The 24,085-nt window shown below is 38.1% G+C and overlaps 4 protein-coding genes across 6 annotated transcripts; 2 read left to right on the forward strand and 2 right to left on the reverse strand.

Moving 5' to 3' along the window:
* The first annotated feature begins 804 nt into the window (after positions 1-804).
* LOC147855775 (pentatricopeptide repeat-containing protein At4g13650-like) lies at positions 805-4,589 on the forward strand. Of its 2 annotated transcripts, XM_087330491.1 has the most exons (2): positions 1,071-1,210; positions 1,362-4,588. In XM_087330491.1, the coding sequence occupies exon 2, from the start codon at positions 1,412-1,414 to the stop codon at positions 3,878-3,880; it is 2,469 nt and encodes an 822-aa protein (XP_087186617.1). In that variant the 5' UTR covers positions 1,071-1,210; positions 1,362-1,411; the 3' UTR covers positions 3,881-4,588. The 2 variants fall into 2 exon arrangements, with proteins under 2 accessions (XP_087186616.1, XP_087186617.1); XM_087330490.1 differs by having other exon boundaries at positions 805-4,589.
* Positions 4,590-8,220: 3,631 nt separating this feature from the next.
* On the forward strand, positions 8,221-10,174 carry LOC147855776 (uncharacterized). Its single transcript, XM_087330008.1, has one exon. It carries the CDS (start codon positions 8,249-8,251, stop codon positions 10,055-10,057), a length of 1,809 nt encoding a protein of 602 aa, XP_087186134.1. The 5' UTR covers positions 8,221-8,248; the 3' UTR covers positions 10,058-10,174.
* A 1,543-nt stretch (positions 10,175-11,717) lies between these two features.
* Positions 11,718-15,262, reverse strand: LOC147855777 (probably inactive leucine-rich repeat receptor-like protein kinase At5g48380). Of its 2 annotated transcripts, XM_087330324.1 has the most exons (3): positions 14,633-15,262; positions 12,701-13,284; positions 11,718-12,559 (listed from the first exon to the last, which is right to left on the reverse strand). In XM_087330324.1, exons 1-3 carry the CDS (start codon positions 15,147-15,149, stop codon positions 11,981-11,983), a joined length of 1,680 nt encoding a protein of 559 aa, XP_087186450.1. In that variant the 5' UTR covers positions 15,150-15,262; the 3' UTR covers positions 11,718-11,980. The 2 variants fall into 2 exon arrangements, with proteins under 2 accessions (XP_087186450.1, XP_087186449.1); XM_087330323.1 differs by having other exon boundaries at positions 11,718-13,284; positions 14,633-15,261.
* Positions 15,263-20,593: 5,331 nt separating this feature from the next.
* LOC147855778 (S-adenosyl-L-methionine-dependent methyltransferases superfamily protein) lies at positions 20,594-23,146 on the reverse strand. Its single transcript, XM_087330811.1, has 6 exons — positions 22,881-23,146; positions 22,370-22,476; positions 22,031-22,221; positions 21,654-21,895; positions 21,110-21,225; positions 20,594-20,850 (listed from the first exon to the last, which is right to left on the reverse strand). The coding sequence occupies exons 1-6, from the start codon at positions 23,097-23,099 to the stop codon at positions 20,619-20,621; spliced, it is 1,107 nt and encodes a 368-aa protein (XP_087186937.1). The 5' UTR covers positions 23,100-23,146; the 3' UTR covers positions 20,594-20,618.
* Between the last annotated feature and the right edge of the window lie 939 nt (positions 23,147-24,085).

Raw genomic sequence — 24,085 nt, forward strand, 5'->3', positions numbered from 1 at the left:
CCCAAATGGTAAGAGCTAATTTTACTTAAACAAAAGTGTTAAGGGCAGGATGCGGATTAGAAGGATCACAGGGTAAAAGATCTACAATTGCAAAAGACAAGAATTCATCACGTTGTAACTTGTAAAGACGAGAATTCAATACCACTATTACGACCCTTAAATGTAAATGAAGTGTAAAGTGACTAACCAAATGTTGAAACCCTAATAAAGAAAGTAATCGAAGAAGAAAAAAAACCAAAGAGAAAGAATTAAAAAGAAGAAGGATTTGAACCATAAACCTAGCAAAACTCAAGGATAAACTCTAACCAATACCGTATTCATTTTTATTTTATCATATTGCTATATTATTCTTTATTACTTTACTTTTTTGAGAGTCGGGCTCCTACCCGCAGTTGGTCGGGCTCCTAGTGACAAAGGCTGTCAGATAATGGGGCTCCTTTTGACAGAGTCGGGCTCCTTGTGACAGAGGCTATTAGATAGCGGGGCTCCTTATGACAGAGTCGGGCTCCTGGTGGTAGAGGTTGTCAGAGAGTCGGGCTCCTTGTGTCAGAGTCGGGCTCCTGGTGACAGAGGTTGTCAGAGAGTCGGGCTCCTGGTGACAGATGTTGTCAGCTTTTTATCCAGATTGGACGGTGGAGGTCGCACGCGCCATCAGCTGAGCGACCTGCACCGACTGCGCCCGCGATTCCCTCACTTGCCCTCTTTAATTTTTGGTAGTAGTTAGTCACGAGCGTATGTATGAGCTCAGTCATGGTAGTCATACATATATTTAATGATGTATTTCAGCAGAAGAATGACATGATGATGATGAAGAAGAAGAGGAAGAAGAGGAATCGTAGGAGGAAGCTGTGGTAACATAGCCATGGATCGAATTGAACCATCTCGGTGAAGTGGAGAAAGGTGAGAAGTTCAGGGTAGAGAAGGATCTTTAAGCAGCTCACAAATCTTTCCGAGGCTTAAAAGTTGCATATCTGCGACACTGTGACTGGTTTCCTCGAATAGGATGTTGTGTTTTAGCAATAAATCATCTTGGAATTCTCGAATCATAAATTATGTGAAGTGTGGAGAGTTACAGCATGCTTTTGATCTATATCAGAAAGGTGAAGAACATGGATACTCTGTTCCTCTGAATGGGTATGCATATGTTGCCCTTATAAAGGCATGTATAAAGATGAAAGACCTTGAGAGAGGAATAAAAATCCATACAGAGGTTAGTAAATCAGGCTTAGTTGTAAATGATCCTTTTGTGAGAAGCACATTGCTTGATATGTACCTCAAGCATGGTGCCCTTATGAAAGCGCAAGAAATCTTTGACACAATTCCAATTCAAGATTCGATCTCATGGACTGCGTTGATTTCAGCTTATACAAGGCATGGATATGGAAGAAAAGCGCTTTGTTGTTTTGAGAAGATGGAAGCTAAAGGAATCTCGCCGGATGTTGTTACATACATTTGCGTCTTGAAAGCTTGCGGCAACGTAAAGTCTTCAGAGAAAGGTTGTGAAATTCATGCTCGGATTGAGAGTAATGGATTGTTGCAAAGTGATATAGTTGTTGCTACTGCTTTGATCGATATGTATGCCAAATGTGGTTTGTTTGATAAAGCAAAACAAGTCTTTGATGGGCTTTCACATCCCACAGTTGTTTCTTGGAATGCACTCATTTCAGGATATGTTCGGCATGGATATGGTGTGGAAGCATTGAAGTGTTATAAACAAATGAAGCTTGCTCGCGTATCTTCGGACGCTATCACATTCATTTGCGTCTTGAAAGCATGCTCGTTGATAAGAGATGTAAATGAAGGTCAAGAAATCCATACCGAAATCGAGAGGACAAAGTTTCTGGAGAGAGACCCAAACGTTGGAACTTCTCTAGTTGATATGTACGCCAAATGTGCATGTCTTGCTAAAGCTCATAAGGTCTTTGATACAATTCCATGTAGGAATGCAATCACGTGGAATGCACTAATTGGAGGGTACACTGAACAAGGGTATGGTGAAGAGGCACTTAATCTTTTCAAGAAGATGCAATCTGAAGGTGTTCCATTAGATTCTGTCACCTTTACATGTAGTTTGAAAGCTTGTGCTACTGTAGGGGCTATAAGTAAGGGTGAAGAAATACATGCTGAAATTGCTAGAAGGGGAATCTTGTTCAAAGATATTGTTATGGGCAACACTTTGGTTGATATGTATGCCAAATGCGGTCATCTTGCTAAAGCACAAGACATTCTTAACAGCCTTCCCTCACGGAATGTTGTGTCATGGAATGCATTGATTGCAGGTTACACTGAACATGGATTTGCAAGAGAAGCATTAGATTGCTATGAAAAGATGAAACTTGAGTCAGTTGAACCAGATGCAATCACCATTATATGCATCTTAAGAGCCTGTGGAACCATGAGAGCGACACAAAAAGGGCAAGAAATACATGCTGAAATATCTCGAAAGGGTTTGTTGGGAGAAGATCCAGATATCGCGAACAGTCTCATAGATATGTACAATAAGTTTCAATCCCTTACCAAAGCACTACAAGTATTTGACACACTGCCCATTAGGGACAATGTAATAACATGGAATTCAATCATTTCCGGGTGTGCAAACCATGATTACAGTGAAGAAGCTCTGCATTTCTTTCAACAAATGCAACTTGAGAATGTCTTTCCGGATGTCATTACATATATTTGCAGTTTGAAGGCTTCTGGAAGCTTAGGAGCATCATGCATGGGTCAGGAAATACATGCAAAAGTTGAAAGAGACGGCTTACTTGAGAAAGATCACCTTCTTGGCACTGCATTGATTGATATGTATGCCAAATGTGGCTTACTTGATAGAGCACAATCAGTATTTCATAAACTTTCGGAAAGAGACACTGTTGCATGGAATGCATTAATATCAGGGTATTCTGAACATGGGCAAGGTGAAAAAGCTCTTGAGTGTTATGAACGAATGAAACTTGACGATGTCTATCTGACTGCGGCGACATGTGTCTCCACCTTGAAAGCATGCGCGATACAAATGGCTGAAGAAACAGGTCTAGAAATACATTCGGAGATCGCAAGACGAGGGTTTTTCTGCAGTGATCTTGTCAGCAATACATTGGTTGATATGTATGTGAAATTTGGTTTTGTTGACAAAGCACAAGAAGTGTTTGACAATCTTCATGTTCGGGATGTAGTGACTTGGACAGCTTTAATTGCCGGGTATTTGGAACAAGGGCATCCTGAAGAAGCACTGAATCGGTTTCAAGAGATGCGAGTCCAAGGAATCTCCCCCAATTCTGTGACTTATATTTTTGGGTTGAAAGCTTGTTCTAACATAGGGGCTCTTCAGAGGGGACAAGAAATACACGCGGAAATAGAGAGGTTTGGGTTGCTTGAAAATGATCTCCTTGGAAATGCGGTCGTCGATATGTACGCCAAATGTGGGTCACTTCACATAGCAACAAGAGTGTTTAGAATGCTTCCGATTCGAGGTGTTGCCTCATATAATTCACTAATGTCAGGTTATACTCAGCTTGGGGAACCTGAAAATACCCTTTGTCTGTATGATAGAATGTTAAAGGAGGATATAAAACCAGATTCTGTTACCTTCGTTATTGTGCTCAATGCTTGTGGTCAGGCAAACCTCTTGGAGATTGGCCAAACACATTTTGAGGCGATGGAAAAGATATATGAAATTATTCCCTCCATCGAACATTACACTTGTATGATTGATCTTCTAAGTCGGGCGGGCCAATTAGAGCAGGCACTAATGATGATTACAGAGTCTCCTTGTCATCCCGATCTTGTTGTTTGGCACACTATTCTAGGTGCTTGTAAAGAATGGGGAAATTTGGAACTTGGGAGACAAGCATTTCAACATGCATTGTCTTTGGATGACTGAAGTGGTGCCGTATATGTCTTAATGTCTAATGTATGTCCAAGCATTAGACTGAAGGATGAAGAAAATGGATTGGCGCATCATATACACAATGATTAGAGAGAAAGCCAATGGCTTATGCAAATCCTCATGCCAAATTACGCAAAATACAAACACATAATTCATGAAGAGCAATATGCACGAAGCTAGAATAAGGAAAACCAAGTTGCCATGGCTTCAGTCGAAAGAAGAGCCAATTATCTCTCTTTATTTAACCCCTTGTTATACAAGGTATGTACAAATGAGGGGGAGACCAAAATGAGGCGAGAGTTAATGTGTCAAGTGTATCTTCTTGACAATCCTGAGTTGATATAAAGCAACATAGCTCTATGGCCCAATTCCATGACACCAGCTTCAATACATCATATCTAACTAAGAAATTTAATGCCATATAGATTCCAATAGGTGGATGTATCAAAATTCTTTAATTATTATATAATCACGATGTTCCATGTGGTAAAACCCATGCTTTGCAACATCAAGGTTGGGGGTTTTGGTCTCTAGCAAGAATGGGTTTCCTCGGTTGTTTTTGGCTTGCCAAATGCCTTGAGAGATGGAAACACCGTAGCCTGAGAAAAACTGGTGGACTGATTTCACCATTTTCTTGACAACCCATTGCTTTCCTAACAAAGTTGCACATGTTTATCCTACAATTTGCTCTTAAAAAATATGACTTACAGGGTTGAAAATGAAACCATTGTCTAATGCAAACCTAACAAAGCTTGACATACTTGCCCTAAAAGCACATCATTGTAGAATACTTTTCACAACACATGGGTTGAAAATAAAACTATGGTTTAATTTTCATGCTCACCCTATAGGATTGGTAGGAGAGCGGAAAAAAAATGTAATATAGTGAAAGATGGTGAGAGAAGAGGCAATAGAAAGTTGCAAATCATTCCATGCAAATTTAGACAAGTATACAACTAATCACCTAATGGCAAGCTTAGAAAAGTCTTACATGTAATAATGGCATGATTCCAAATACATATAAAGTTTGTATCTTGTCTAAGTTTTGTAGAAAATATTGGATATATTTGAAAAATACGTGTCCAAAATGTTCATGTAGGACATGAGGCATTTTTATGACTTGATGAACTTAACGTAATGGATTCTATCTTATGCAATCCAAAGAGAGAGAAAGAATTCATATTTTGTTGGCCTAATAGCTTAAAATTTTCAATATGCATATAATATTCCAAAATATATAATACAAAAGGAAGATTTCAAAACATTAACCAAATTCATCCAAGTTATCGAGCTTTTGTCAATCTCTCTTTACGAGGATGGGATAATATTTACTATTCTTGTTGATATTGTTGGTGTCTCTTTACATTTAGAGGTGTCAAAATTTCGGACAATTAATATTGTGAGTTGTGACACATGTATCCAAACAAGAGTGTAACGTTGTTTGGAGTTTCATTACTTATCAACTTGCTTTGTTTGCTTTATATATATATATATATAATACATAGATTGCACACAAAAGATCCACAAAAGAGAGGAAAACGTATAAACTCTTCGAAAGCATGACACCTCTAAGGTTAGAGACATAAGTTAGAATATTTTGTAGTCATGAATACTTCATGAACACTTTATCTGCGTCATTCTAAGTTCTCTCTAATTTTGGAATCTCCATTGGTAACTTATTCAGCTATCAACAAAAGGTCATTAGTTCAAACCCCTACTTTTACTTGACTTTGTTACGGTATATATTAAACTACGTGCCACGTTGGTGTATCAAACCAACAATTTCATAGTCTCCAAATAGCTAGCACATCAATGTCCACTATGAGCCACATGCCAGAACAATTTATCATACTAACAATCTCTCACAAGTTTGAAAACATTTGACACGACCATCTCAATGACGGCATGATGGACGCCTCTTTGTCACACACACTCTCTAATCTCCTTTTCTCTCAAACAAGTTTATGTATTCATTTTCTTTTTTCACACCTAATTCAAAGAAGTCAACATTATCTCTTTTGCTCTTCAAAATCTTTCTAATTCTCTGCGAATTTTCAAAGTTTTTTTTTTCCAAAAAAAATTCAAAGTTATGTTAAATTAGTTTGAATGAAAGTTGAATTAATACATGTTATTTCTAGACATACATCCATTAACTAAAAACAATAATATGAGATATGGACAATGTGTGACGAGAGAAAGAGCAACGTTTTCTAGAGTTTCCTTAGAAGAATGTGCATTCTTAGAATATTCATTACATTTGTGAGTGTTGGATCTTAAACATTTCCACTTGTCTTTGCTTCATCAAATTTGATTCACATTTTGTCGAGATTGCACTTCGTGGATTGTGTTCTTCATGACTGTTCATGCTTCACCCTCACAACATGTCCTTTTCATTGTATTTGTGCTTCATTATGTACTATGCACATTTTCGCCTTTTATTTGTTCTCATAGTCTACACATGCTCAATGTTTTTGTCGGGTTCAATGTGCATGTGCACATTTCACATTTCTATACATAGGTAATGAGATGTAGCATTGTAGGAAGGGCACCTCATGAGTCACCAGTGGGTCTCAAAAGGTTAAATTCATTGCAAACAAAACTGTAATGTAATGTTTGTTGACATAGACCATAGACCAAATCTTATACCACGTGAACAAACACCTATTTATCATTTACGTGAAGATTATGCACAACCATTGTGTTGATCCTAATATTTATTTGAATTCCATGAAGTTTAAGTTCCTATTCAAGTTGTTTAATACCGTGGGACCGAAGGTAAAGATTTGATGCAATAGTTTTTCTACAAGCCATTTTTCATTTGACATAAATTTGCTTAGTATGAATTTATTTTTTAAAAGTGTAGATATTGTTTCTTAGTGACATTTGTAGATCTCGAATTCCAATTTTCCTAAAATTGGTCTAGATATCATTCTCATTGAATTGGAAACATCATGAATGCACCTTAGTTTGTGGAATCTTCACTCTTCCGCAAAGAATATATAAATTTGTGATGTGAACGGAATTGAAATTGGTGAAATCAAAGCTCTGAAATGAAAGCTCCCAAAATCAAGCTTCACATAAATAAAAGAAAGGTTGAAAAGCATGTTATTCCAGAAACGTGAATGTCGTCATGTGGCTATTGGCCCAACTTTAGGTCTTCGATGCATTTGTTGCCAACACAGTTCATTTGAAATCATTTCACTTTGCTTTCACACCACAATATGACTTTCTATGTCTTCTTCTTCATGTGAACCCACCCTTTACTCATGTATGTTTTTGGGCATGGGGGTCCACCATGTCATTGCTAAGGTTACACAGTAGTTGACAAGTGGCATGACAGAGTTAGTTGGTACATTTAAAGTTACCCCACCATGTCCTTGATAAGTGTATAGTGACAAGTGGCAGGACGTTGTTGGTACATGTAGAGGTACCCCGAATTGATGAGGTAGGCAAATAAAAGGAGAAGCGTAAGAGAAGCTGTAACAAGTTGTGCCACATTATTCGATCCAATGTCGTACAAAGGTTGTTCGACAGAGTTCTGAATTGGTGGGAGAGCACACGATAAAAATCCAAATCAGGTGGTAACGATGATAAAAAGAGAGAGTCAATGTAAGCATTGGTGAGAAGGCACACGGTTTGATCGGTCCATGTGGGTGTTGAAGTCGGCAGCTTAGGATTTCGAGATCCCGAGTGCGAAAACAACGAATGGGGATCGAAACGCATGGTCCGGTGGGCGGGCGGTGTGAATGGGTGTGAACGAGCGAGGCGAAGGCGAAAGCGAAAGCATGGAGGGGTTTAGAAGGTGACACGGCGACAAAAGTGTGTAGGGGTTAGGGTGAGGGTGAGGGTTTTGTGTTAGATGCGATGGATGAGAGATGAGATTGCAATAGAAAGACAAAAAGGCAAAAAGGAAGAAGAAAGAAGAAGAAGAAGAAGAAGAAGAAGAACAAAAATAAAAACAGTGGGCAGCATGGGGGGGGGGGGGGGGGGCGCTCTGCTTCTCACGTGGAAGGGAAGGGTCACGTGACGACACGTGGAGAGAATACACGCAGAGAGAGAAAGAAAAGTCTCTCTCTCTCTCTCTCTCTGTCTGTGTCTGTGTCTTTTCAAATTTCCATATGCGACGTGTCAAATGGAAAGAGGAGATGTCCGGACACGTGTGAAACCAAAAAAAGCATTATACACACACACACACACACACACACCTCTCTCTCTCTCTCGCTCTCTCTTGCTTTGCTTCCTCTGTTTTTTCCATTCCATGTAGAAAAACTCTTTGTCCCTGTTTCCATTTCATGTACAAAAAGAAGGAGAGCAGGAGCAGAGATATATGTCTGTGTGTGTTTGCTTTTTTAAATTTAGGCTATGGCTGCTCTCCTCCCTTCTTCTTCTTCTTCTTCTTCTTCTTCTTCTTCTTCTGATCAATCCCTGTCTAATCTAGACCTCTCTCTTGGTGGCCTCTTCTCTTCTACCAAACCTTCCTCCTCCTCACTAACCTTAGACATCCCTACTACTCTTCCTCCTAACCCTAACCCTAACCCTAACCCTAACCTTCTTCAGATTCCATGTATTCTTGATCAGAGCTCCAACAGTGTAGTAGTAGTGAGCAGCAAGCAAGCAGCCATGGAATCTGCTCCTCCTTCCTACACTACTGCTCTTCAATACCCTCCCATACCCCATCCTCCGAGTCTTCTTCCTCAACAACCTTACCATCATCATCAATGGATTCATCCTTTCAATCATCAGGCTGTGAGCAGCATACCTAATTATAAAACTGGCCCTCCTCCTCCTCCTCCTCTTCTTCCTGTCCCCAGGCTCTCCATACCTTGTCTCTCTCATCTTCATCATCACCATCATCACCATAGTAGCATAGAGTCTACCCCAAGTAGCATAAGTTTCTCACCCTTCCCTCCCTTCCTCAATCCGGTGATTCCTAGGGTCATGAGCTCGAATCCGGATTTCTCTAGTTTAGACAAGAAGGAAACATCATTAGTTAGAAGAGAAGATGAATCCTCTAGCACGTTATTTAATGCAGGCATAATAGAGCCAAAGGAGAGAGGAGGTGTAGCAGCAATCAGGGAAGATTGTAATAGCATTACAAAGGTAGAAGAGCCAGAGAAGATGAGGAAGAATAAGAAGAAGAATAAGAAGAGGAGGAGGAGGGGGGTAGTGTTAACAAAGAAGGCTTGTCAAGGAGAGATCATTAAGAAAGTGAGGTTTAATGAAGATATAATCGTGGAGCAAAAGCAATTGAGAGAATCACATGGTAAGCTTGACCCACATGTTCAGTGTATGATGCCTATTGACCTATCATGCCAGCCAATGGGCACACATAAAAGGATGCATAGTAGCAATGTCTCTAGCCCTAATGCTCGTAAAGCCGTCGTCGGGTCCACCGATACAGATACAAAGGTGGCCATTTCCTTTGTTAAACCCAAGTCAAGCCCTCAAAGCAAGGTTATGGTAGATGGCATTAAGGCCAAGCTTGATAATGCAAATAGTGACACTAGAGTTCTACCCAAGTCAAGCCCTCAAAGCAAGGTTATGGTAGATGGCATTAAGGCCAAGCTTGATAATGCAAGTAGTGACACTAGAGTTCTAAGAGGACTTTATGGTGGTAACATTGATGATGAGGAGAAGGGGGAGAAGGGTGATGATAATGAGAAACTTGCACGCCAAGAAGAGATCGGAAGACCCGACAAACGCGATGCAACTTCTTGCGACAACAAACACGAAGAAGGAGAGCCCCTAGGAACTGTGGACGACGAGAGTGCCAAGGAAACACCCGAGCCTCGTCTGAGACAAGTTGTCGGGGACTACGAGAGCGAGAATCGAAGTCAAGTTGTCGGGGACAATGATGAGAGCGAGAAGAAGAGAGCCCTGAGATCGTATCGATGGCGAGCGATCGGGGCCAACATGAGTGAGAAGGAAATGATGGAATTATATCGATCCATCCTACATTTGCCACGGGTTTCAACCACGGGGATCGGGCCCAACGGGAAGACCATATATGGTGTAATGTATATGAATGAGGCCAACAAGGCATGTTTGGTTTGTAGGTGCCATGGGGAGCACATGTCCCCACTAGAGTTTGTAGAGCACTCTGGGAGTAGTGACACCTCCAATCCTGAAAGGCACATAATGATCCACTATCTCCCTTCTTCTTTTCAATAAACAAAAACAAAAACAAAACAAAACAAAACAAGTTTTGCTTTTTATTTATTTTGAGTGTGCTTTTGGCTAATATCTTTGTTATGTTTGATTCATTTCTAATTTTCACAATACATTTTATATCTTTACTTCCATCGGATGCAAAACCCCATGCCATAGAAGATACATATTGACTACCCCAAGTTCTTCCTTGCTCAAGGGTTTTTGTCGGCGTGGTCAAAACCAAACCAAACCTCGGAAGAACGATAATATACTATAGGCTCCTTTGCATGCTTTCATCATATAAATGTGAACATTAATTCAGACAGCAATATTCAGGAACAAGTCACGAGAATATCAATAATCAATCAATTATCCGGCCATTCATGAATATTTTTCCACCCAAATGGTGGCATGTTCATCATTTTAATAGGCATTTGGATTTACCAATAAATAATCAATCAAGGATAATGTACACATATTTGTCAATTATAATAATTCTACACTTCACTAGCATAATTGGGCATAGAAGGGATGTATAAAATACTTGCTCCATAGGTTTTTGCATTAGATAATAGAAAAACAAGGTTCCATCACTCTATTATCGATTGAAAAGTACAAGACTTGGGCCCAATCTTGTAAACAAAATCTTTGACAAGAAGATAGGATGAATCATGTATTTTTGCATTAGAAAATAGAAAAACAAGGTTCCATCACTCTACATTATTGATTGAAAAGTACAAGACTTGGCCCCCAATCTTGTAAACAAAATCTTTGAGAAGAAGATAGGATAACGACCAAGCATTCTGAAAGTAAAGACATGTCAATAACAAAGACACAACTTCACACTAATCCTGAACCAATATATACACCAAAGATTTGAAAAGCGATAAGGTCGAAACCACTTTGCATTATTTAGCTAAACAGTCACCTCCTAATGCCAGCTCAAAGAGAGGAAAGCAGTCAACTATTGCAAGAAGGAAATTTAAAAGCATTTGCCCTTCTCAGAATGGTGTCAATCACCACTACTGACGTTAAAAGGCCTCAGCCCTCAAAGTCAAAACTGCTGAGTAGCTAGAGAGATGCTCGCTAATCCCACAGCTCACAAAAACAAACTATTGCAAGCAAGGAATTTAATGCAGCAATTCCCCCATTAGATTGCTATCTTTCAACAAGATGAATCAAACATACACAGGACATAGCCATATCGTTAGTTAGTTCAAGATACACATGCTACTATTTTTTACCCCCATGTTGCTTTTGTACAAATAAAGCTTTAATGAGACTTTAAAGAGCTACATAATACACAGTACCATGTTGCTCAAGAGTTGATTGGGCACTTGTAAACGATTTAAATGCTTTGAGATAGCACAACATAAACATTGATAAACATTGACTGTTTTTCACAACCTTTTTTCCAAATAAGATCAGGTATAAATGAGAAACGAAAACAAGTAGCGCAAAATACTGACACATTTACTCATATCATCAAAATTTTGTGAGTGTTAGTTAAGCATAAATATTATAAAAATGTTCACCACAACCAGTGAAACATCTACTGACAAAGACAAAATAGTCATTTATAAGGATTCAAAAGACCAAATATAAATATTATTTAGAGAAAAGAAAATTGAATATGCACATCGACAGTAACCAATGTTTAGGCTGTAATCATCAGAGATAATAAAACCAAACACATGTCTTCATGTATTAGAATTCAGGAATATCATAAAATGAAAAATATCATAGTCGCACAGAATAAGGGAATCTATAGCCGGGCCATATATATATATATATATATATATGCAAACCAAGGTCAGGGTATGGCCCCTTTGAGTTTTACAGCCATGTGCGATGAAAGATCACATTTAATGATAATATTCCCGAATACACCAAAAGGAAATACACAAGTTAGTTTAAGAACAGAACAGTTTTTGTTCAGATACCTCACACAACTGCACCTTCATCTATGGATTCCATCTCCTTGGATTCTGTGAAGGGCAGGAAATCATCATTGTCAGTGAGGTTGTATTTCTGGCCTATGGCCCTCAGCATCTGGTGTACCTCATACATCGAGGGCCTTTCCTTTGGAATTGAATGAATACATCTACATGCAATCCTTAGGATTTGGTTGAGCTCACTATCAAATCCCTTCGTCTTGAGTGTCTTGTCCATAGCCTCATCACGACGTCCATTATTTGAAAGGAAAGTTACCCACTCCGCCAAATTCCCTCTAAAGTCACTTTCACTACACACATCGCTCGCCTTTTGACCTGTCACAAGCTCGAGTAGCACTACACCAAAGCTATAGACATCCCCTTTCACTGTAGGAACTAGTGTTCGGGCATACTCTGGAGCCACATAGCCAATATCACCAAAATCACCATTGACGAAGGTATTAATGTGGGTATCCACGGGTTTCATGAGACGAGCTAGCCCAAAATCCGTGATCCTTGGCTCGTAATCATCGTCTAGAAGAATGATACTACTACTAATGTTGCAATGGATGATTCTTGGATTACATGTGTGATGCAACCATGCAAGGCCACGAGCCATTCCGATGCTTATCTTGACCCGTGTTGGCCAATCAGGATTTCTCCCCTCTGGCAGCACTTCATGAAGCCAATCTTTGAGGCTTCCATTCACCATATGCTTATAGATAAGTAGCTTTTCAGAACCTGCTACACAATATCCAAGCAACGGAACAAGATTCCTATGCCTTACTCTACCCAATATCTCCATCTCGGATTTGAATTGCTTATCACTATGCAAAGAAGATGGGTTCAATCTCTTGACTGCCAACATAGACCCATCAGCAAGAAATGCTTTATAAACTGTCCCTGTTCTTCCCGACCAGATTATGTTCTCTTTACTAAAATCATTCGTCACAAACATGAGCTCTGAGAGTTTTAGCTTCATCAATGGCTTCTCAAATAAGGAAACAACTACAGATTTAGGCATGCGTTTCGCCCATTTATGTTCATCTCGAAGAAAAGCACTTTCTTTTGTTCGGGCTCGGCCTGAATAATAATACCACACAAGTAGTGTGCACACGAGGGCTAAAACTGCAGCCCCAGCCAAAGCACCACCAATGATGGGCCCCATCTTTGGGCCAGGATTGCATGATTTGTTATCCAATGGAGCACCACAAAGACCAGGGTTATTGCTAAAGGATGCTGCAGGAAATGGGTCCCGATGAATCGCTGTTCGATTGATATAACTAGATGGGATGGATCCAGTTAGAGAGTTACCTGAAAAGTTCAATTCAACTTGGTTAGCTTAGACTTGCAACTATCCTTTAATATCACCATTTGAAAGAAAGCCAGTCTGACTTTGAGAGAACTTTTTTTTAATTTGCATTATTTGAAAAAAATTAAGATAAGAGATACTCTCCATATTATGAGTTGTTCAAGAGTAAGCAAAGCCTTTGAACCGTTAACATTATCTCAACATGCATTATTTGAATATCACCTTCAATTTATGAAGTTGAAGGCAACAGAGACCCTCTAAAATACAAAATGTTTTAGAATAAAGAATTATTGAGATATTGGGTAACAGATAATTTGCTTATATACATGTCCTCATATACATTCCTAATACACATGTTGTACATGCAAGTATGAAATACAACATATATTCATGTACACTATTCGCAACATGCCTGTGGTCAATGATTGGGCTAGAGATACACAACGGAAGCACAACATACACATGTGAAACAGAAATTGCATTTTCTATTCATGCAACTAGATGCAAATGAATCCCGTCAAAAGAGACATTTGCAAGGTCAAGTTTGATAGCTTAAATTTGCAAATACGAAACTTTAAACTCTAAACCTATCATTGATGTAACTAGATTGTGAAAAATTCACTTGTAGAAGAGTTACTTGAAAGATCAAGTACAAACCTAAACCTAAACCCAAACCACAAAATATAAAACCTTAAGCTCTAAATCCTAACATTTTATAGATGTAAGTAGCCACATTGGGATAAATCCAGTCAAGTTAACAAACAAAAGGTTTATTTCAGATATCAAGCCCGGTTAGCCTTGGAGAAATCCCTGTTTGGCACAGGAGCTCTCTGGAGAATTGATCTTCTAAACTCTAATCCTTAATCCTAAAACCTAAAATAGAAAGCTCAAAACTTTAAGCCTAAAACTTTTATTGATGTGACTGTATAACGTCAAGTAGAAACTGTATACCTTCTATTGAGAAAACTAGAATCTAAACCTTGGATTGATGACAGTTATAACTACGTTACAGAAGACTTGTGTGAAAGAACAAGTACAATCCTTAACCCAGAACACAAAATACAAAACTTTAAACCCTAAACCCTAACATGGTACCTTCAATTGATGTAAGTAGACGGGGATAACTTCACTTCAGTTAACATATAAAGTACTAGCCTGAAAGATGAAGTACATTTAAACTGAGAACAATAGCGGTTGTATATGGAGGCCAAAACTCTAAACGATTTAAACCATCAGTTGATATAACTACATTGAGATTAATCCAGTTAGGTTAAGAACGAAAAGAGTTAGCACCCGAGAGATCAAGCTAAACCAGAACGAAAAGATTATACAAAGGTAAGAATTAGTTACCCGAAAGATCAAGAACAGTTAACCTCGGAAGGATCCCAATTTGCCATGGAAGCTGACCAGATAATTGGTTCTCTTGCAATTTCAGACTATTGAGATAAACACAGTCCTGGAAACCTTCTGGAACATTCCCTGAGAATTCATTCTGAGAAAGATCTATAGCTGTGCTATAAGGAAGATCCTTGCATATATCTGAAGGAATATTTCCATTGAACTTATTTTGAGATAGATCAAGTTCTTGTAAAGATGAACAAAGGTCTAGTCCTTCTGGGAAACTTCCAGAAAGACTTGAGTGTGTGAGCTTTAAGCTAAATACTTTATTTTCTAGAGCATTCCAGCAGTTAACGCCAGAAAAGCTGCAGACGGAGCCTTTAGAGGCATTATTGAAGTTCCAGTTGGACAGAAGCCCTAATGGATCTTCGACCGAGTTATGGAAAGCTTGTAAACACGCTGTGTCGTCCTCTGAGTGAACCAAGGGAGAAGAAAGAAGGGGAAGAAGAAGCAGAAAAATAAGCTTCATTTCTTGTTTTATACTTTGTACTGCAAGGCTATATAGCTATAATGAGAGCTGAAGAATGAGATCTGAGATATGGAGACCTCTGACACAGAAAGGAGGGGAGAGAGAGGAGGAAGTTGAGCATTCAGAGCTCACTTAGAAGAAGAAGAAGAAGAAGAAGAAGAAGAAGTCATGGTCCTCTTAACTCCCCCAGAAAAAATGCAGGTCAAACGTTTAACTGTATCTCTCATGTTTCATGGGCGAAACCCTAAATTGCTCTCTCTCTCTCTCTCTCTCTCTCTCCCTCTCCCTCTCTTTGGTCTGTCCATGAAATGGCCACTCACTCAGTCACACCAGTATGTATGTATGTTATGTTACTTATGTATGTATGTATGTATGTATGTATGTATGTATGTATGTATGTATGTATGTATGTATGTATGTATGTATGTATTGTTATGTTACTTATGTATGTATATATGTATGTATGTATGTATGTATGTATGTTATGTTATGTTACTTATGTATGTATATATGTATGTATGTATGTATGTATGTATGTATGTATGTATGTATGTGTGTGTGTGTGTGTGTATGTATGTATGTATGTATGTATATGTATGTATGTATGTGTGTGTGTGTGTGTGTGTGTGTGTGTGTGTGTGTGTGTGTGTGCTTGTATGCGTGTATGTATGTATGATCAATATAGTTAGTCAGTGAAGGCCAATAGAAATGGGCGGTGCCCACACTCCTAACTATCATTAGCATTAGCATTAGCACTAGCATTGCATTTCGGGGGTAACATGTAGGTCACTTAAATGGCCAGATGGACACACTCCATGTTGATCGTTGAAACAACCTCACACCCGTGTGATCATATGTTGGTAACCCATCGGGTCACACTAATTTGCCAAACAACCTCGACACTACTGCCACATTGGTAGGTTATATATATCGACCACACGATCCTCACATTGCCTCCACTCCTCCATTTAACACATGGTCTGGATGGCTGTCTCAAGTGCTTCAATGGCTTCTTATCAATACATTTATTGCCTCAAATTGTTTCGAGACCCGAGGATTCCCATTTCTTTGGACTCAGAAGGTAGCAAGAGACATGAACATGTAACCCGTTTCTCTTGAGTGACGAAAAAGAGATCCAACGAATTTGTGAAGCCCATAATAAAATCATTCGGTCATATTGTTTGTCAAACAGTTGTTATGTCCAACTACCTTTCATGTGTTAAATATTGATGGAAATGGCCAATCTCTTATGATTCAACGAAGCTAATGTTTGAAAATGAATTTCCGAATATTGATTTGAGTATTGTGTGAGATTCCTAGAGCTTTTGAGAACGACATCCTACAGGGTTATCACAAATACAAATTAGATGCATTGATGTGTACTTTGTCGATGCATCTAATTTAGAGTAATGAACAACTTGAATTTCAATCATATGTTAATGCATCGACATTCGGAAAATTGGTGGTTCACCTAGGTCACCCATAGAACAATGTGGGAATAACCTTATCTTATCTTTTCTCAAAATACTCTTGGTGGTAAAGAGAACAAAAACTCAACATGCATTATCTCATGTATCGTAACTTTCCTCAACAACACTATCATTTGCGCACAATGAATGTTTGAAGAGTTGCATGGAAGTATATTAAAACTTTTGTAAAAGTTGGCAAAAATCCCCATCATTTTCTCGAATGTCAACGAATGGACAAGCTATTCCCTTCTTTCAAGATTCTCACAACTGTGTATTCCAATGGTTTCATGCAACAAGACTTGTGGGAGTTCTACATGACAAACTCATATATAAGAAATGGTACGTGTCAACGATTCATGAAATTGCAAACTACTATCGTCACAAAGCCCTGACATTAGTACTACTTCACAAATAAAGCACACGATTACGAAATTAAATGAAGGATAAGGTGATTAGAGCACAGTCATCAAATAAATTTTAGTTCCAACTTCCAACAACATCAACAAACTTCAAATCTAGATTCTACAAATTGTTATGGGGCAACCATCCCAATCAAAAAGAAATGGGGAAATTCTAAGATAAGTGAAAGTTTTCCTTATCTCCCCAAATGTTCTCAAGTTTGTTTTTTTCATTCATTCAAAAAGTGTCATCAGTCAACTCTCAAAAAAGAGAAAAGGGGATGAAGTGACTATGTAATTGCTCAAAAGCATAGATGATTGAGAAAAAAGGGATGAATGCCCATATAATTGGCCAAATAGCACATACAATTGCTCTTTCGGGTTGGCGGATGACATCAACAAAATAGAGAGTAATTTACAAGTATTTTAGTCTATTCCTAAAAAAGGATTTCATGTGTCTATGGAACAACACTTGTTACATCGACAAATGATATCAAACACAATGAAAAGACGTGTATAAATCTATGCATATAAGATTTGTGTGTGTACATAAGCACACTATTCAACACATCCTAATCAAAGAGATATTCCTTTTTCATGCATCATCATGATATTGGAAATATGAACATAAAAAGACTAATACAAGTGTTACTTTTGCACAAGAAATCACCCAGGACTGATGCTACCTAATGTCTTTAAAACACATGCAAGTTGAAGCGTTCTTGATATGTATACATACACATACACACAAACACTAAATAATGCATTTTAAATTGTTCATTCTCGATGTATATAGATTCTATTCACTTAAGCATTTCAAAGAAAAACATGTGCTCAATGGTTAATGTATCTATTACCACAAGGTGTCTCTCACCCATGGTGACTTGGTTATCAATCACTAATGTCTCTCCCATCACTAATTTTATTGAAATTTGCATGTGTTTTAAAGACATTAGGTAGCATCAGTCTTGGGTGATTAGGATCCAAGACAATTGACTTGCTTCTAATAGTAAAAAATAGCTTCTCCTAAACAAGGTGGTCAATAGGATTGTTGAGTAACACGTTTGCTTAACCTTTTTGCGCCCTTGAGTAATTGAAAATTTTAAAAAATTGTGCCCAACAAGTTTTGTCAATTAAGAACTCAAGCATTTTGGAAGCATGTGAACTTCTTGAGACCATTGTAGACAATGATCTAGTGGGCAGAGCACTCCAAGAAGTTATGCCACTACTCAAAAGAATTGACATTAGCCGAAATCTATTTGTCATGGATTTCGTAATTCATTTCTATAGCTTGGAATTTTCTATAAGGAACAATGATTGGATGCAACTCATCGACCACCAATCTATGACAAGACAGTTCTAAGTGCTAAATCAAATGGGTAAACCTCCATTATGAAGTGTTTGTGTACTTAAACATGGACTAAAATGAAGGTAGATGTGAAGATACAAATGCCACTTCAAACTATCAAATGCCTCTCTTGCACTTGAAATCCATGTTAAGATTTGGTATATACGCTATGACTTGTGTGAGCATCAACATGGCTTTCAAAAATTCTTGATAAACTGTAGTAGAAGCAAGAGCATCGCAAGAATCATTGCATACTGCACATGAATCATTGAACCTTTTAGAGGATCCATTAAGCTACCTTTTGGAGAGCCTACATATCTCAAGAATTCCACTTGATTGCAAATGAAACTCATCACATTCTTTTCTATCAATTTTTTTTTTTCCCGAAAAAAAGGATACTACATTAGTATTAGAAATTGCGATAAGACTATACATACAAGATATATCACAGATCCCCTTTTTTCTAAATTCTAATCATCGGCTTAAATAAATACTTTGGTGCAGAGTAAAACCACTCCACCTTATCAGAAAGCCGCCTATAAAATATACCTATGTCCCAGATGACATTAAACCCCAATCGCTTAAGCTCCACTTCTTGCGTATTACCTTTTATACTATCCAACAAACCTTTCAGATTATGCATAATCTCTGTCCAAATCCCAGAAATTATTTGGGTAGGTATTTTAGTCACATTTTGAAATACCTTCAAACATCGAGCCTTCCAAATATACCAAATTGTAATACTACTTACTGATTGCCATATTTGAGGTTTATTAGTCTCAATTTGTGGATTCAAAGGTATCAATTTTTTTTCCCATCAAACCATGTCTCATTACAATAGCATCTGCAACCTACTATGTTCTTTTCTATCAAAATTATACTAGGATATGGAACAAAATAGGGAATGTACATTTTTAAGGTTGGAAGTCCTTGCATTTCTACAAAAAACCAGCATGATTCTCTAAATGGATCAATAAATGTTGATGTTGAAATTAGTATTGCATATAGGCAAAAAGTACATTGTTTTTGCAAAAGCTATGCTCCGTCTTCATATATGGATCAATTCACCATCCCTCTTTGTATATGGGTCAATACATTAGTTTTCTTTGCATATATTGATATAGATATCAATGTACCTAGTTGATGCAAAAAGCAATATCCCTCTTGGTATGGCATGTGAGCAAAACCTATATCATTTGTACAAACCTGTCACCCCTCTTTGTATATAGACCTATATTATCTTCCATATTCACACCAGAGGTGTCGATGTAGAACTACGTGCATGATGGCCTTTGAAGATGTATTAATATATGTTGACCCAAATGTTAAACTTCAAGTCATGCCATGTGGCCTAAAAACACATACTTTCTACATAAACACTCACCCCTTACTCATGGAATAATATATGTCAATGTTGTTGACCCTTGTTCATTAGCAAAAAGGCACTATGTTTATATAGAAACTTAGATTCCTCAATGTAGAGGCACAACGTAAGCATAAAAAAACTAAAAAGTAATTGCTCTTTTTTGAAATATGCTAGGTTTTGTTCATGTCACTCAAACCCAAAGACACAGATTGACGATAATAAGGAATAACCTCCATAAACTCATCCCGCCACTTTGCTAGATGATTATATATCAGATCTTGAGGAAATTTATTTCACATCATATATATATGTGATACATGCAACAATGTTTGGAGTCTTATAAGTGTATCATCACCATGAACTTCAAAGGCTCACAACCGACCATTATGCATTGAGCATCCACATTAGATTAGAGATTGCACCATCATTCTATGATTGTGGCATGCCATAGTGAGACAACAGACCTCAAGAAGACATTTTTAGCTTCAGTAAAGAAGATAGGTTGTAAAATTGATGGTAACGTTACTTAGCTGCTGTTTTGATATAGTCAAGATTCTGCTATTTCGATATAATCAAGATTCAATGCAAGTTACAGAAGCATTGATTGATGGAGGTACAAACTCTCTTGCTCCCTTTTTGACACATATACCCAATACTTGTTGGGTAGTTACTGGAATATGCATTACCAAAATGTTACCAAAACATCTGCTGAAAATATCAGGTATTCCGTGTGTTCGTGTTGTTTTTCTCTTTCTATTTTTCTTGTAACGTGGGCCTTGAATTATTGGGTACAACGAAACTTTCAATCTCTGGAGATGTGCCCCAAGATACTGGTATTATATTACCAAAGAGGTTGGAGGAAATGCACAAAAAGGTGCAGCATAGTCTTTATTGAGAGAGAATTGATCTGTTCTTGGCCTTTTGCTGGGCTACCGCAACAACATATGCATTCCAAGCACTCTGTTGATGAAAAGCTGTGGTTTCTTCATATTTAGAATTGTTTTCCCAAATGTCATCATTGTCTTTCGCATTGTCCAAGGCATGCATATCCCGTAGCCAAAAATGAATTGAATCAAATCCTGCTTCTTCCAGACATTCTCGAACTTCAGGCAAGCTCCACCTGACCAAGAGAGACGTTTTGGTAATTTAGAACAGCAAAAAATGTAGCAATATGAAACTTAGATAGGAACCGTAACTAGGTTCTCAAAAGTTTTATCAGAATACACAAATTTTACTGCTGAGGGGTGTTTGCATAGTAGATAAGTTTTAGTGCTACTAAGGGAGATGGGATGATATAGGTTTGGATTGGGATGACATATTGACTTGGATTCAAAAAATAATCATTACACTAAAGGAAAATAAAAAGACAGGAAATTTACATTCGCCAATGATAGGAGAATGCGTGTCGGAGCGTATTCTTGTTGTTCAGCTGGAAATGCAGGCTTATCTTGGTCATTCGAGTGAGAACATCAAACGCTTCTTGTTCCCATATATACTGGCCACAATACAAAGTTTATATTATCGATTAAATTTAGATAAAAAAGCATCTCTATCTGAGTTGTTCTAGTGGTTTAAGACATTGCTGTCAGGCATAAGCCAGGAGTTCAAGTTTCACCCCTGCCCTCAGCCCGTACAAATAAGTTCTCATTAAGAGAAAAATAAGTATTCCTACAATGTTGCATTAAAGAAAGAAAAAGCAAATGCATAAAAAAGCAAGTGTACAATATTGTAATAAGAGAAAAATGAACATGTCTATAACATTATAATAACAGAAAACCATGCTTATAAGGTTGCATTAAGAAAGCAAGAAAAAAAACTTTCAATCAACTTTTGTAAGAAAAGCATGAAAGCATGTCGATAATGTTTGTATGGAGAGAAAAATCGAATGCATATCTACAATGGCTATAAATAAAATAAACTTACAGTGAAACCCGAGAAACGTCTCCTCAATTTCAAGGGCAGTTCAGAAGATATCCCACCATATAGATCCATTGCGAATATCCCACCCTTGTTGGACAAACTATCACGAGCATGTTTGAAGTAGGAAACGAGATCCGAACGTTTGTGAAGACAACAACAACTATAGTTGAATGCACACACTATATCCACGGAAGGCCAAGGCTCACTTTGTTCATCCATTCCATCACCGTCCTTGATGATGTTACCTTCACACCATAACCTCTTTTAGTGTGAATGTCCACATTAGTATTTCAATATGATTATATTGTAGACAAATACTAAATGTTTTTAGAGCTCTAATGCCACATATAATCGAATATATTTTAATTCTGGTTTTTTACCTATGGACGTTGAAGTAATGAGCTTCGCAGAAGACAATGGTTTAAGCACGTTACCACTCCAGAGACGAACTCTACTACAAGAGTCACCTCCAAGCTTTTGAAAATTGTTGCATAATCCCCATGTGAGAGCCTCTTCATCAAGATCCAATCCAGTTGCAACACGTTGAATCCCGCCTTTTAGCCATTCCGAACTGGATGAAACTCAATTTTTTAAAAATAAAATAAAAAAAACAAATCCTTTCAATAAGTTCTAAAAAAGGTTGTATTGCTTTTAAACTAAACAAGTGACAATTTATAAGCTTTCAGAAAGATAAATTGAGAAGTGATATGAAAAGAGACCATATCAAAGCTGTGCCACAAAAATCTTCTCTTAAATGGATCGGAGATCGACCACCGATGTACGTAAGGAAGAACTTCTGAAGGTAACTTATGTCGCCCTTGGGAGACTGAAAAAACGAAAGACATGAGAAAGATGACACCAAAATAGTTGAAAAGACTCGATAGAAATGTCTACTGTTCATGATCAGTCATTCTAGTGTGTAATCTAGAGTTCTGTTCGTCTTTCAATGGGTATCTATGCATATAACGAATGCCTCAGTATCACCACGTACAAAATCCTCATTTCTGGTAATCATGGGGAATGAAGAGATGCATTGAAAATCCCAGGAAATGACTAGCTTTAAGACATTTATTTCTGTTCTTCGTAGTTGCTACACATGGTCATACATAATATGTACATATATACAATGCACGCTTGCATGAGCGAGTGATGATTGTGTTTCCTCATCTAAAACTGAGAGTTACCAGCACAAACGCGTAAAATGTGAGAGCAAAGCAGAGCAGGCCCGACCTGAACAGAGAGCTGATAGAGGTGAAACTTGTTAGTTCCATCCAGATGAAGATGGTTATTTGGGTTTCCTTCTTCTTCTTCTTCTTCATCTTCTAGTGAGAGCGCAGAGTAATCATTAGGATCGAAAGCAGAAGAAGGCATGGAATCTTCTCCTTCTTCGTCTTCATCTTGCTGATGACGTCGACCACGCCGTTGTGGCCTCTGTTTTCCCTTCCCCATACGACCCCCCTCTCTCTCTCTCTCTCTCTCTCTCTCACAAAAACACACACAATTACTAGACACTCTCTGTTTCCTAGGTTTCCTTAGACCTTATCGACGACTAGACTTTTCTTGACCTTAAATATGTATGTAGTAGGGCATCATTTTGGCAGAAATGGCAGAACACGCCTATGGTGACACTAGTAGGAAGTGGCCCGAGGTGGAACTACCAACCCCCACGTTGGCTGTTTCCGGCTCACTTACCACCCTCCCTCTGTTGTCGGCCCCAAGAGTTGTCTCGTACTAGTCATCAGTACAGGGCATTGTTTTAGCTGTTGGTACTTACACTAAGTAGTCCGTCCGAAAGGCGTTGTAACTAGTCTCGATTTCTAGGACTTGAGCGGAGGGGGATTCCCCGTTCTATGCTTAAGCCTCCATTTACAGTCTCTTTGTAATAATCTTACCTAACTAATGGGAAAGTAGCTTCATTTTGGAAAAAAAAAGAAAGTATGCTTTTCATATTACCTTCTATCATCAAGTTTCTTCTTCGTGTGTGGTGTCCGTCTAACTAAATTCATCACACGATGATTATGAAGGAAATCAACCAGCCAATGCTTGTGGAAGTTTTTGTTTAGTTGTAAGCGCATACACTTGATAAAAACTACCAGTGAATACATATGCCAATATCTATGGGTGTTTGGAGGATAGGTTTCCCCTTGGTACCACGGTCCACCATTGTGAACACGTATATACATACATACCCATGACACACACCCTAGTAGGAGTTGTGCTTATTCTCTTAAAGGTTAAGGAACACCAAATCTATGACTTGATGTGATGATTGTTTTGCAGGTATGGGCAAAGATCAAGGGTGTCACAACTTTGTCTCCTAACCTACGATGGCAATCTAGTATTGTCTAGTAATCTACTCATATAGTTAATCTATTGTGAAATCCCCACAATCGAGTTTACAATGCACCTTTTATGATTCAACTTGTTACAATAAT

This window comes from Azolla caroliniana, unplaced genomic scaffold (genome assembly GCF_043228905.1).
Source record: "Azolla caroliniana isolate FFs.n. ecotype wild unplaced genomic scaffold, voAzoCaro1.0.p SCAF_14, whole genome shotgun sequence".
Classification (NCBI taxonomy): Eukaryota; Viridiplantae; Streptophyta; class Polypodiopsida; order Salviniales; family Salviniaceae; genus Azolla; species Azolla caroliniana.

What these genes read in the sequence shown, in the direction of transcription:
- LOC147855775 (XM_087330490.1), top strand. Translation starts at nt 1,004, where the DNA reads ATGTTGTGTTTTAGCAATAAATCATCTTGGAATTCTCGAATCATAAAT.
- LOC147855776 (XM_087330008.1), top strand. Translation starts at nt 8,249, where the DNA reads ATGGCTGCTCTCCTCCCTTCTTCTTCTTCTTCTTCTTCTTCTTCTTCT.
- LOC147855777 (XM_087330323.1), bottom strand. Translation starts at nt 15,149, where the DNA reads ATGAAGCTTATTTTTCTGCTTCTTCTTCCCCTTCTTTCTTCTCCCTTG. An exon ending in AACTGTTCTTGATCTTTCGG is followed by an intron (nt 13,285 to 14,632) that starts GTAACTAATTCT and finishes TGAACTTTTCAG; the next exon opens with GTAACTCTCTAACTGGATCC.
- LOC147855778 (XM_087330811.1), bottom strand. Translation starts at nt 23,099, where the DNA reads ATGGGGAAGGGAAAACAGAGGCCACAACGGCGTGGTCGACGTCATCAG. An exon ending in CATTACTTCAACGTCCATAG is followed by an intron (nt 21,896 to 22,030) that starts GTAAAAAACCAG and finishes TATGGTGTGAAG; the next exon opens with GTAACATCATCAAGGACGGT. An exon ending in GACGTTTCTCGGGTTTCACT is followed by an intron (nt 21,226 to 21,653) that starts GTAAGTTTATTT and finishes TATTGTGGCCAG; the next exon opens with TATATATGGGAACAAGAAGC.